General features: G+C 31.8%; 1 protein-coding gene across 5 annotated transcripts; it reads left to right on the forward strand.

The window, feature by feature from the left end:
• Positions 1-673: 673 nt before the first annotated feature.
• On the forward strand, positions 674-7,856 carry LOC129291749 (uncharacterized). 5 transcript variants are annotated; one of them, XM_054929268.1, is made up of 10 exons: positions 674-1,072; positions 2,347-2,478; positions 3,653-3,808; positions 3,982-4,087; positions 4,479-4,661; positions 5,578-5,737; positions 6,245-6,549; positions 7,212-7,301; positions 7,438-7,507; positions 7,592-7,856. In XM_054929268.1, the coding sequence occupies exons 2-9, from the start codon at positions 2,464-2,466 to the stop codon at positions 7,497-7,499; spliced, it is 1,077 nt and encodes a 358-aa protein (XP_054785243.1). In that variant the 5' UTR covers positions 674-1,072; positions 2,347-2,463; the 3' UTR covers positions 7,500-7,507; positions 7,592-7,856. The 5 variants fall into 5 exon arrangements, with proteins under 5 accessions (XP_054785243.1, XP_054785242.1, XP_054785241.1 ...); XM_054929267.1 differs by having other exon boundaries at positions 677-1,072; positions 2,407-2,478; positions 7,438-7,856; XM_054929266.1 differs by having other exon boundaries at positions 678-1,072; positions 7,438-7,856.
• The last annotated feature ends 3,599 nt before the right edge of the window (positions 7,857-11,455 follow it).

Genomic DNA, 11,455 nt, shown 5'->3' on the forward strand with positions numbered 1-11,455 from the left:
TATTATAATCACTCTTTAATATTCTTTTATAAAGGAGTATTAAATAAATGATATTTTTAAAAATTTAAATTTAAATTTAAAAAAATAAATTATAAGATACATTTAATAAATTTTATTAATATGTGTACTCTTGTTTAACAATATTTTATAAATTGTGATAAGAGGGAGTATTAATTTGTTTATTTTTGTGAAAAATATTTTTTATTTTTATTTTAAATCATTTATTATTTATATTTAAAAAATTTTAACAAGTTGATGTGATTTTCAAAATTAATGCAAACGCTACACTGAAGAAATTAAGGAACAGACGGTTGGTCAGTTTGGCGGCGCGGTAAATGGTCGTTGTTGCGACTCCAGACTCGTGACTGAGCAAGTTGCAACTGAAGCCGAAGATGAAGCTCTTCGTCTTCGAGCCGTGTCGGAAGATTTATTTGTTTATATTTCAAAATTTTGAAACTTTTTCTTTTTCCTCTTAATGAGAGCCTCTCTGTCACTCTTTGCTTCCATTTTCTCACCTCAGTTACATCAAGTGAAAAAGAGGGGGCAAAGAAACCCAGACTCAAGAAGAACACGAGTCTCTGATTTTAACCCAATTTTGTTTACTCCCCCCCCCCCCTCGATTCGTTGTCCTTATCTCTCTCTCTCTCTCTCTCTCTCTCTCTCTCTCTCTATATATATATATATATATTTCACGTTTGCTTTTGAAGTTTGAAGAAACTTCACCGTCTGTAATTCTTGGAATTCCATTTTTCATTTTTATTCCGTCTCCCATGTAAATATCCTTTTCCATCTGCTGAAATATCTCTTAAACCTCAATGCTATTCGATTCGATGATGAATTTTCTCAAACACTACTTTCCCCGAACTCCAATGTCAGTCTCCAGTGCTTCAATTGTCAGCGCCTGAAGTTCCCTAACTTTTGCTCCTTTCTCCATTTTTTCCGAGTCGAAGGGCTTCGAAGAATGCTGTTTCAAATTATTTTTCTTGTAATTAAGGTGTTGGGGTTCTGAATTCGTCGAGATAACCAGCAATTTTGTTCGTATCTCTATCCGCTGGTGATTCAGGAACAGAGTGTGAGTTGATATCTGTTAGATCTTTACTTCCCTCTTTCACTTCATAAGCTTGTGATTTCTGGCTGAGGCATTGGGATTTTGTATCCTGTAAAAGCTTAAGAAGTAGTTCCTTATACAGCTATTTGTTTGGTCGGTTCAAGATTTACTTCATCTCCTAAAAGACAAAAGGAGGGATAAAGGAGGCCGCTGTAATTATGAACATCCTTCGTAACTGAGATCTGAGCTATTTCAAATTTGTATTTATACTTCCCATTTTTTCTATGAGATTCCAGAAGGATAGTTTTGTTGCTCCATCATTTGAATCCTTTGGAGATACTCTCTGTTAATCACTGAAAGACTTTATTTCGCGGTTTGCCATTTTCTTTTGCTACAAAAGCTGTTACGTGATTGTTTTCCCCCATGGTCGCCGTAGTGAATATTGTTTTGTTTAGTCTATTCGGAAACAACAACTTTTAAGTAATATTTTAGTTGGGGAAATATTTAAGTCGTCTTAAAACCATGGTAGATGAACTTATTGTGTTTCGTTTATTGGGTTTACTTGCATTACACCTGCTGTCCTTCCCTGTTTAGGTCTATTTTGGTGATTATGAAGTAATTGTCATTCTTCCTTTTAAACTTATCTTATTGTGGAATTAACCCTACGTCTTTTGGCTAAAAAAATGTAACCGACAAACATTATTTCACCACCTGAGATTCTCTTATCTGAATCTAACGTTACTCTTCTGTTAAAGGGAATTATTGTTATTTTGTTGAAAATAGTTAAACTTGCTCATTAGGTCATTGTTATTAATAACCTTGGCAACAATCCTTTGCACTTCTCTACAGGGTGTAACACAACAACTTTTCTGCAGCACAATATAGCAAGTGGTACATATGGTGTAGCAAACTCTGTAGTGCTTGCTATTTACATTATGGTCGATTTAGTTAGACTTAGGAATATTTTCTTGGGCCAGCAAACTTTAGAACATAGTATATGATTGTCAAACGGTTTACACATGAGCTTATATATATAGATATATATATATGCATGCTAGTTGATTTAATGTAACCTTACTGTCAATCTGAATAGTATTAATTCATTTATTTGTTTGCTGTTATGTGCGCTACATTTCAATGAGAACTTGCAATGCTATGTGCTCAATCACTGAGGAGTCTTTGTTACGACAAATGTGCTATAACTATCAACAACTGTGCCTTAGATGAATTTGTTTTTTGTCCCAATGCTCTTTCAAATCATTTTCCTTACTATCCCATCATTATTCTTCTTTTTGCAGATACAATCTTCTTCAAACGAGGTTTTTATTGACATTAATGCAAATATGTTGACTTCTTAGTGTGGCAGTTGGTGGCTCAAGTTTTTAAGGCATGTGGTCTACCTGCTTTCTGCTGAAATGAAGAACTTGCAGGTAATCCCATTTTATCCCTTTTATTTTAGCACTTAATTTCCTTAATGATTGTCATATCTCTTCAATTTTATAGGTCTAGTGCTTCTTGCCTTGTTGAATGACAAGCCTCATCATGATATTAAAGATACTAATGCTGATTATATTTCTTTGTATTACAGTTATCACGAGAACTTCTTGTATGCAGGCTTTGATATTTGTTGGTGAAGGGATGAATTTATTATTTGGAAATTACTTAAGTCAATCAATATAAATTCACTATTTGGAAATCACCATAATCATTCGAAACACGTACTTTTCTAGAGTAGCTGAACTTGTAATATTCAAGATGAAAACATTATGGTGCAAAAGGCAGTATTTTGATATTCACCCCGTGAATACTCTTAGCCTGAAGCAAGCACCTTTGAATACTCCCTGTCTTCCCTTGCCCCCCACATTTCGACAGTGGCAGTTAATAGGAATAATACTACTGTCTTAAGTTCTGTCTTCTTTTATGTGTGCCATGTGTTATCTAGCTTAGAAGCTTTATATTGTTTTTTTTTTTTAAATACTGTCTAGCAGCTTTATTTGTCTGCAAAAAACATGTTTCGACCTTTTGGTGAGAATTGGACTTATTCTGCCTGAGTTTGGATCAAAATTTACTAATTTGCAGAGGCTTTGGCAGGGAGTGGTTGGACTGTGATTTGCCCACACTGTAAATTTGTGTGACCAACAATGACCAGCTCACCGCTAGAAAAAAATTGGATGGCGTATGCATGTAGCTGTCAAAATATGGCTGTCCTCTGAATCTAGTAGTTATAGGGGAGGAAGCTAACTAGATGGAATTTGGCATGACAGTCTACTAATGCTGTTGATATGATTTTCTCAGTAGAACTAGCCAAGATATAGTATGATAAGAGGCATTATCCATTATTTCCACACAAAGCACTTTGAAGCTTTACAGACTGCATTTTGTCTAATGTGAATTAGTCCTTTGTTTGATGAACTAGTACGGACGTATTGAATGCTTTTGGAAATTCATTAATATTTTAGCCTCTTGGTATCCAATTATAGAATATAAACATACTTTCTACTTTTACGGTGATGTAACATGTGCCTGTCTTTTCCACATTTGACTCTTAACACCTGCTTCCTGCATGTTTCTTTATTGGAGTAAATATTGCTTTTATTGATTCAGAGCTCTCAAGAAATACAGTCCTCAACTCAAGCTTCTCTTGAGTCCCAGAGTGACCAACCAAACAATCACCCAGCTGATGCTCCTGTTACGGACTCTGGTTCAGTTTCTGCTTCCAGCAATGACAGCAAAAAAGTGTCACGGCAGGATATTGAGCTTGTAAGGCAGCTCATTTGTTAAAAATTTGACTAGATTTGCTTAATACTGTAGTTTTTCCAATTGATTTATTTCTTTCTTATATTTGGTTTTGCAGGATAGATAATTTATAAAGGCTGATCTGGACTGATTTGTTTCTTTTCTCTTTTGATTAATTATTTAAACTACCTTTATAGGTCCAGAATTTAATAGAAAGGTGCTTACAGCTGTATATGAATAAAGATGAGGTGGTTAAAACACTTTTGACTCGGGCAAGGATAGATCCAGGATTTACGACTCTAGGTAAGCATCTTGAAATCTTTGTGGTGATCTCTGTGTTGTGTTCTAATACTAAAAAATATGTTGTGTAAATGTCCATAAAAGAAACCTTGTATCCTTAATAAAATAATGATTTTCCATTCATCTTGAAATCTTTGTGATGATCTCTGTGTTGTGTTCTAATACTAAAAAATATATTGTGTAAGTTGTCCATAAAAGAAACCTTGTATCCTTAATAAAGTAATGATTTTCCATTTTTTTATTGTTAATACAGTGATAACTAAAACATTATTATTATTGAAAAAGATTAACAAACAACCTTGACCGTACTTACATTCTATCGAACTGTAGGAATACAAGGGTGGTTATTCTTATTTTCCTTTGCTTTCTAATTGAAGCATCTTTGTTGATTCAGTGTGGCAGAAGTTGGAGGAAGAGAATGCTGATTTTTTTAGGGCCTATTATATCAGGTTAAAATTGAAAAAGCAAATACTCCTTTTCAATCATTTGCTTGAGCACCAGTATCATATGATGAAGTATCCCATGCCTCCAAAGGTTCCATTGGCTCCGATTCAGAATGGAATCCATCCAATGCCTGGTAAGCTCTCATGTCAATTATAAAGTGAAAATTAAACCTGAGTTATCTCCACCTCTTTGTATGGCTATGCACTAAACGTGAACTGTGACATGATGGAACTTAAATTTTGTTTCCTATGTTATGGTATAGCTCTTCTAGTCACACGATTATGCTCCCAACAACACTTTTAGCTTTTTAGTCAACGATTGGATCAGGCTGTGGCTTTCATGGCGAGTGTCTGAATTGATGTGTCCTTCCATTTTAGCATAGGGAAGACAAACGTGGAGCAGTTTCAGAGTTCTTGGATTTTCATTTAACCCAATGATGACTTAAAATATCATTAGTTTGTGTATGTCCTTGCATATTGAATAGCCTTAGAATGTCCTGTTGTAATGCAGCAATGTGTTAATACTAAATGAATACGTTATTCTAGGATTTATTTCTCATGTGTGATATAAGAGATTGGCGATAATAGATATCTGTTAAAAGTTTAAAGTCACGATTCTTTGGAAATTCTTGGTATAGCTGCTAAAACAGACTATTCAATCTAATTTAGATTTCAATAGGCATCCAGTGATGGTCTTTAGCATGTCTTCGTTATAAAGGTATTCTTATTGGCTTTAGATTTGAATATGTTGAACTTTTAAGTCAGTTTAAAAAAAAAAAGGGAAAAATGGTGAGGTAGTTAGATATGAATCTGAAACTTATGTTGGGGCTTAGTATTACTGAACATTGATCAAATTTTGATTTGAAATTGACATTTGTGGAGATCTGGGAGTTTGTTTCTCCATATTATTGCTTGACATGAGAACATTTTGAGTTTGTTGCACATATTTTCTGTCTTCAGGAATATAGTTGCATATTCTGCTCACCTTGTTCCTTATATTTTTCTGTTTTGCCTCCCATTATTCCTGAACACCACTTGTTTGCAGTGCAGTCAACAACCTACCTATGGGATACCCTGTTCTACAGCAACCTCACATGCCAGCAGCAGGTCAACCACATCTTGACTCAATGGGCATATCAAGTTGTCATGTGGTCAATGGAGTCCCTGCACCAAGCAATTTTCATCCCATTCGAATGAATTCCGGGAATGAGTGAGAACTTATCTAACTGTACCTTTTCTTTTAGTCATTTATTGGACAAGAGTGCTGCTAACTGCCTTCTTTTGGCTTGATGAGTTTTTTAAGATGATATTCCGTGGCTTTTTTTCCTATTTCAGTTTGTTATTAATGTAGAAATGGTTGCTGTATTGTGCAGAAGTTACAATTGGCTTGATCAATTAAAGTGGTGTAACTGAAACTTGTTTCGAATAGTTTGTTAAATTGGTTATGGTCATTCTTTGAAGGCTATTTAAAATATCATTGCCTGCGATATAAAAAGCTATATCTTTCAAAACTACAATAGCTCAAACACTTTGTTGTTATTGTTATGTATGTTTGATGTCTTTCCGCATAATGCATGCCGTGCTTAGATTTTGGCTGTAATGGGCTTGTACATCCCTTCAATTAAATACAATGTGGAATAACTTCTTACTTCTGTGTTTGAAGTATTTTGCTTGATAGAAATTCTGCTAACGGCAGCTGGTTTTTTTGTTGTTGAAGGATGGTGATGGAACATGGTGCTCCAGACATTGCTCCTGTTATTCCGCCAAATAGTAGCATGACAGAAATGGCGGTGAGTCCTACATCAGTGGCATCCAGCGGTCACTTTCCCTTCACCGCATCAGAAATATCAGGAATGGGCACAGATGCATCAGCTCTGGACACAGCGTTTACAGCTGACGTGGCAAGTTCAGTTGGGATGCAACTCACACCTGACGGCAGCAATGGAATTTCCAGATCACTGGAACAAATTCCGTGGAATTTTAGTCTATCTGATCTAACAGCTGATTTGTCAAATTTGGGAGGTATTTTGTATGATATATTTTTTGATAGATATATTTGACTTTTTGTTGGCAAACTTCTAGGAGAATAGGAGTGAGGTTTTATCAAGTATTTCGCATTGAGTTTGGGCTTTGTTATAGCCATAGTTGGTCACTTAGTCTCATCCTTAATTAAGGAGATTTGTTTTCGTACAATTATTTTAGACAGTCATCTCACATCTGAGCGCTGAAGGTCATTACCTATGAAGTCTGAATACCAGATATATCTATTATTCAGGCCACGACATTAATATTTTCTGATTGAACAAGACTTAGGTAAACTCCATAGGTATTGCTCTCAGGTTCATTGAACAAAAAATAATGTAGAGAAATGTCTTGAAATACATATATTTTTTGACTGGAAAATTCATATGATAGTGAGTTGTAAAACAAATTCACTTGTCATTTTTTTATTTTAAAAAATCTGACTGTAGCCATCTTAAAAACCGTTCCTAAATCTTGTCCTTTCTGATTTTATTATTGATGATTTAAATGTTGTGAATTCCAAATTGATATTTAATACATGAATAATCTCTTTTTACGGTGAATCTCTTAAACAGTTGTCAAGGATACTATAGCAGTGTTTACTAATGTTTACCCTCTAGGCACACCTTTCTTTAAATATGAATTATCTCAAATTGTTGCAGATCTAGGAGCCCTGGGAAACTATCCAGGTTCACCATTTTTGCCATCTGATTCAGACATGTTGCTGGAATCTCCAGATCAACAGGATATAGGTAATGGCAATTGCATAGAATTTTTTTTTTTTAATGTCTAAAAGATAACCATTGTGTTATTAGTTATTATTAGTTATTACTTCTTTAGTTAAGATTCGGTTTTCGTTTGTAACAGCATTATCTGTTTCTATTTCAGTGGATGACTTCTTCGTTAACTCTGATCCTCCATGCTCTCAGTCAGATGACGAGAAATCTTAAAGAATAAGGTGAGGCAACTTGTGTCACATCAAATTCTTAGCTTAGGCGAAATTAGGATGAGTAAGCATCATCTAGTTTTCATTGGCATACAGGCTGTGTGGCCAAATTTTAGGCAGGCTGCTCCATATCATTGGCATGCAGATAGAAAATGTCATTGTTGCTGGTAGCTGCAGCGTTTAGGATTCTTTTAGGATAACTGTTACAATAAAAGGAGTCGGTGACTTTGTTGGGGACGTAATTCATGCTTTCGGATTTTATATTTATATTGGCTGGATAGTTGTTGGTGAAATGGTTGATGTGATCCTAATACAACAAAATCTTGCTTTCAATAATTGATGAGAATGGATTGTACTTTCATTTTTCAGTGAAAATCTTTTTGCTTGGAGATAAAATGTATTTGTCAGTGGATCTATTAAAATTTCTAGTGGCTTGAACTAGTGCTTATGTTTTGCTTTGTGGGGGGTGTCTGTATGATTAGCGTATTTAATATGTTTCAGCCTCAACGTCACTAATTTGTTCCGTACTTCTTTTAGCCAAATATTATACTCTGTTTGTCTCAAATTATTAGGCACTCTTGAAGGAGTTTCTTCATCCCAAAATAGAATATAGTTTGCATAAATTAAGATTTCATTAAATGCATTAATTTCAATATTATCCTTTCTCTCTTTATAATTAAGTTTCATCTCTTCTCTTTTCAATATATTAAATGATGAGTATTTTTAAAAATTTATATTTTTTTGAAAAAATAAAGTTATTAAGTGTGTTTAATAAGGTTTATTGATATGTGATATTTTGTCTAAAAGTGTTTTATTATTTGAGATAAAGGAAGTAATTTATAGGGTTAAAGTATAATTTTACTTTTAAATTAAGATCTAATAGCATTTGGAAATTTAAATTTATTTTTGGTGCAATGTTCCTATTCAACTTTTGCATCTCATCTTTAATAAAAGTTAATTTTAATCATTAATTGATTAAAAATTTCATAAAAGTATTTCAAAAATTACAAAAAGGAATTAAGAAAATTAATAAAAGTTAACTTTAATTAATATCGTATTGTTTTCAAAAATTTCAAAAGTAAAAAAAAGCATGTTCTATTCGTTCAAAAATATAAGACATTTTTAAATAAATCTCACCATTCAATAAAGTAGTTATTTATTTTTAAATTAATCCTATCTTTTCTATTAAACAACCCTATAATAAATATAAAATTATTATCAATAGGGGCACTTTTAAAAAAGATAATAATTATATTTTAAAAGACTAAAAATGTCTTATATTTTTAAACATTTAACTCTTTAAAAAAAAAATCTTGCATTTTTGAAGAGAGAGTAATACTAAATATAATTTAAGGTTTTAGATATTAAGCTTATAGTTTAATGATAAATTTGTCATTTAACCTTATTGGATAAAGGGGCAAAAATACCCACAAAATAATCAGTGACGAGCACCTAGTATCCTAAAATAATTAAAAGGGCAAAAATATCCATAACGTTATATGGATGGGTGCAAAAGTAACCAGACTACTAACTTTGACTTAACATCGTTAACTTTGACTGTTAAATGTTGACGATGCATGCCACGTGTCAGTCTTTACTGACATGGACTAAAAAAGAGAGCAAAAATACCCACGAAGTCATTAGTCAGGAGCAAAAATACCCATAATGTTATCAGGATTGGTGCAAAAGTAATCAATACATTCAATTCTTTAAATGTTAACTGTTTAGTTGACACCTAAGCAGAAGTTAACTATTTTTTACTGATGTAGACAAAAAATATTTCAAAAAAAATTTTTATGAATATTGATCGATCATTATATGAGTACATATAATGTTACTTCAATAGGTGCAATAGTGACCAATCTGTTAAAATCAATGCCATACGTTTTCTTTCTATCACCATATATCTCATCCCCTTTCTTTCTCCCTATCCACTCATTTTTCTTGTATGTAAAACTTGAGATTTAATATAGTGAGATAGGTTGTTCAAAATCAAAAATCAAAACTGAGCACATCTAACTTAAGAACATTGTCACAACCTTAAGCAATTGCATTCACGATAGATTCACAATTTTTAAATGATTTTCGCCACTGTTGTAAAAAAAATAATTTAATTTGATATTTAGTCAAAATGATATTTTCTCACATAATATTCATACAATAACCAATTAACTTTCAGAAAATTTCATCTAGGAATATTTTTTATCTACATCAGTAAAAAAATAGTCAACTTTTGCTTGGATGTTAGCTAAATAGTCAATATTTAAGGGATTAGATGTGTTAATCACTTTTACACCAATTTTGATAACGTTATGGGTCTTTTTACTCCTGGCCAATGACTTTGTAGGTATTTTTATCATTTTTTTAGTCCACATCAGCAAAGACTGATATGCGTCATGCTCAGTAAGCATTTAACGGTCGAAGTTAACGGTGTTAAGTCAAAGTTAACGGTCTGATTACTTTTGCACTCATCTATATAACGTTATGGATATTTTTATATTTTTCATCACTTTAGAATACTGATGCCCGTTGTCGACTACTTTATGAGTATTTTTACTGTTTTACCCAAGTTTATTTTATAACACAAAAAGCAGGAATAGAGTGCTTATTGCATCAAAGGAATTAAATCACTTTTGGAAATGTCCCAATTCGTACTTCAGCTATTGGTGATTGTTGTTGTTTTTTTGTGATTAATAAACTTTGTTTGTTTGGTCGGGAAAAAAAAAAATCATACTTCAGGTTGACAAAAGCAATTTAGGAATTAATTCGTACTTCATTTTACGTAATGTGGCTTTTATTATTATTATTATTTTTATTCTGCCTTCGGCTGAGCCGAACTTCTTACCCCTTTATTTTGAGTCTTACTATTTATAAGAATCACAACTCACATCTTTTTTTTTTTTTTTGTCTTATTAATTTTTAATCTCTCTTATATTTTATTGGAATGCAATTTCTTTTCTTCTCTTAATGTGAAGATAGATTTTTTCTTGGATAATGTACAAGGTAAATAAGAAAGAGTGACAAATAAATTTCACTCAAATAACCAAATGAAGAAATAGAACCATAAAATGAAATAATCATTTTGAAGTTTTCAGAGACTTATTTAACATTAATTTTTTTACAAAATAAATATAATGCCTTCAAAGATAAATAATAACTTTAGAATAACAAATGACTATTTTCATTCAGTGAGTAGCTAAAATAATATAAGAAATGATTAATTTTATTTTTCAATGTTATTTTATAAGTGTTGAATCCTAAAAGTAAATGACAATTTAAGAGTACTAAATGATTACTTTTATTAAGGGAGTACTTAAAATTGTGTGGGAAATTATTACTTTCATTTCTTAACACTTGTTAAATGAAAGTGGGAAATGGAAATAGTCCTTAAAGACTTCAAAATGTTATATAAATCTTTAAGAACTTTTAAAATAATTTTCTTATGTTTATTTCATGAAAAAAATTAATGTCAAATAAGTCCTTATGTACTTCAAAATAATTATCTTATTTGTTAGTCCTATTTTATTATTTGTTTATTTGAATTAGATTTAAAATTCATACTCATTTTGTTAGTCCTATAGATAATATGCGTGCGTGTGTAATTATGTTAAGATCAATATGTTAAAATATGTTTTTACATGTTACTTCTTTTGTTTAATTTACTTTTTAATTATTTAGCTGAAAATTTGAAAAAATGAGTGCAAGAAGATAAATAAAATGAGAATGAACAAAAATGAAAATATATCAAATCTCTAAAAGCATAAATCAGATCTTGGTAAAAAAAAAAATCTTACTGCTTAATATAAAAGTTTTTTAACACTATTTGATATATAGGATTTTATTATAAAAAAGAAAATGAATAATTATATAAAAAATTATAGGTATAAATTAACAAAATAAATTTTATTATTTGAGTAATTAATTTTGCTATTAATTTTCGGCTAACGCCGAATCCATCCT

The sequence above is a fragment of the Prosopis cineraria genome, unplaced genomic scaffold (assembly GCF_029017545.1).
Source record: "Prosopis cineraria cultivar Desert tree isolate PC_DT_omini unplaced genomic scaffold, ASM2901754v1 PC13, whole genome shotgun sequence".
Lineage (NCBI taxonomy): Eukaryota > Viridiplantae > Streptophyta > Magnoliopsida > Fabales > Fabaceae > Prosopis > Prosopis cineraria.

Bases quoted from the DNA above. Each gene is read 5' to 3' on its own strand.
- LOC129291749 (XM_054929268.1), top strand. The intron at 6,550-7,211 runs GTATTTTGTATG...AAATTGTTGCAG, and splicing joins TGATTTGTCAAATTTGGGAG to ATCTAGGAGCCCTGGGAAAC. The intron at 7,302-7,437 runs GTAATGGCAATT...TTTCTATTTCAG, and splicing joins TCCAGATCAACAGGATATAG to TGGATGACTTCTTCGTTAAC.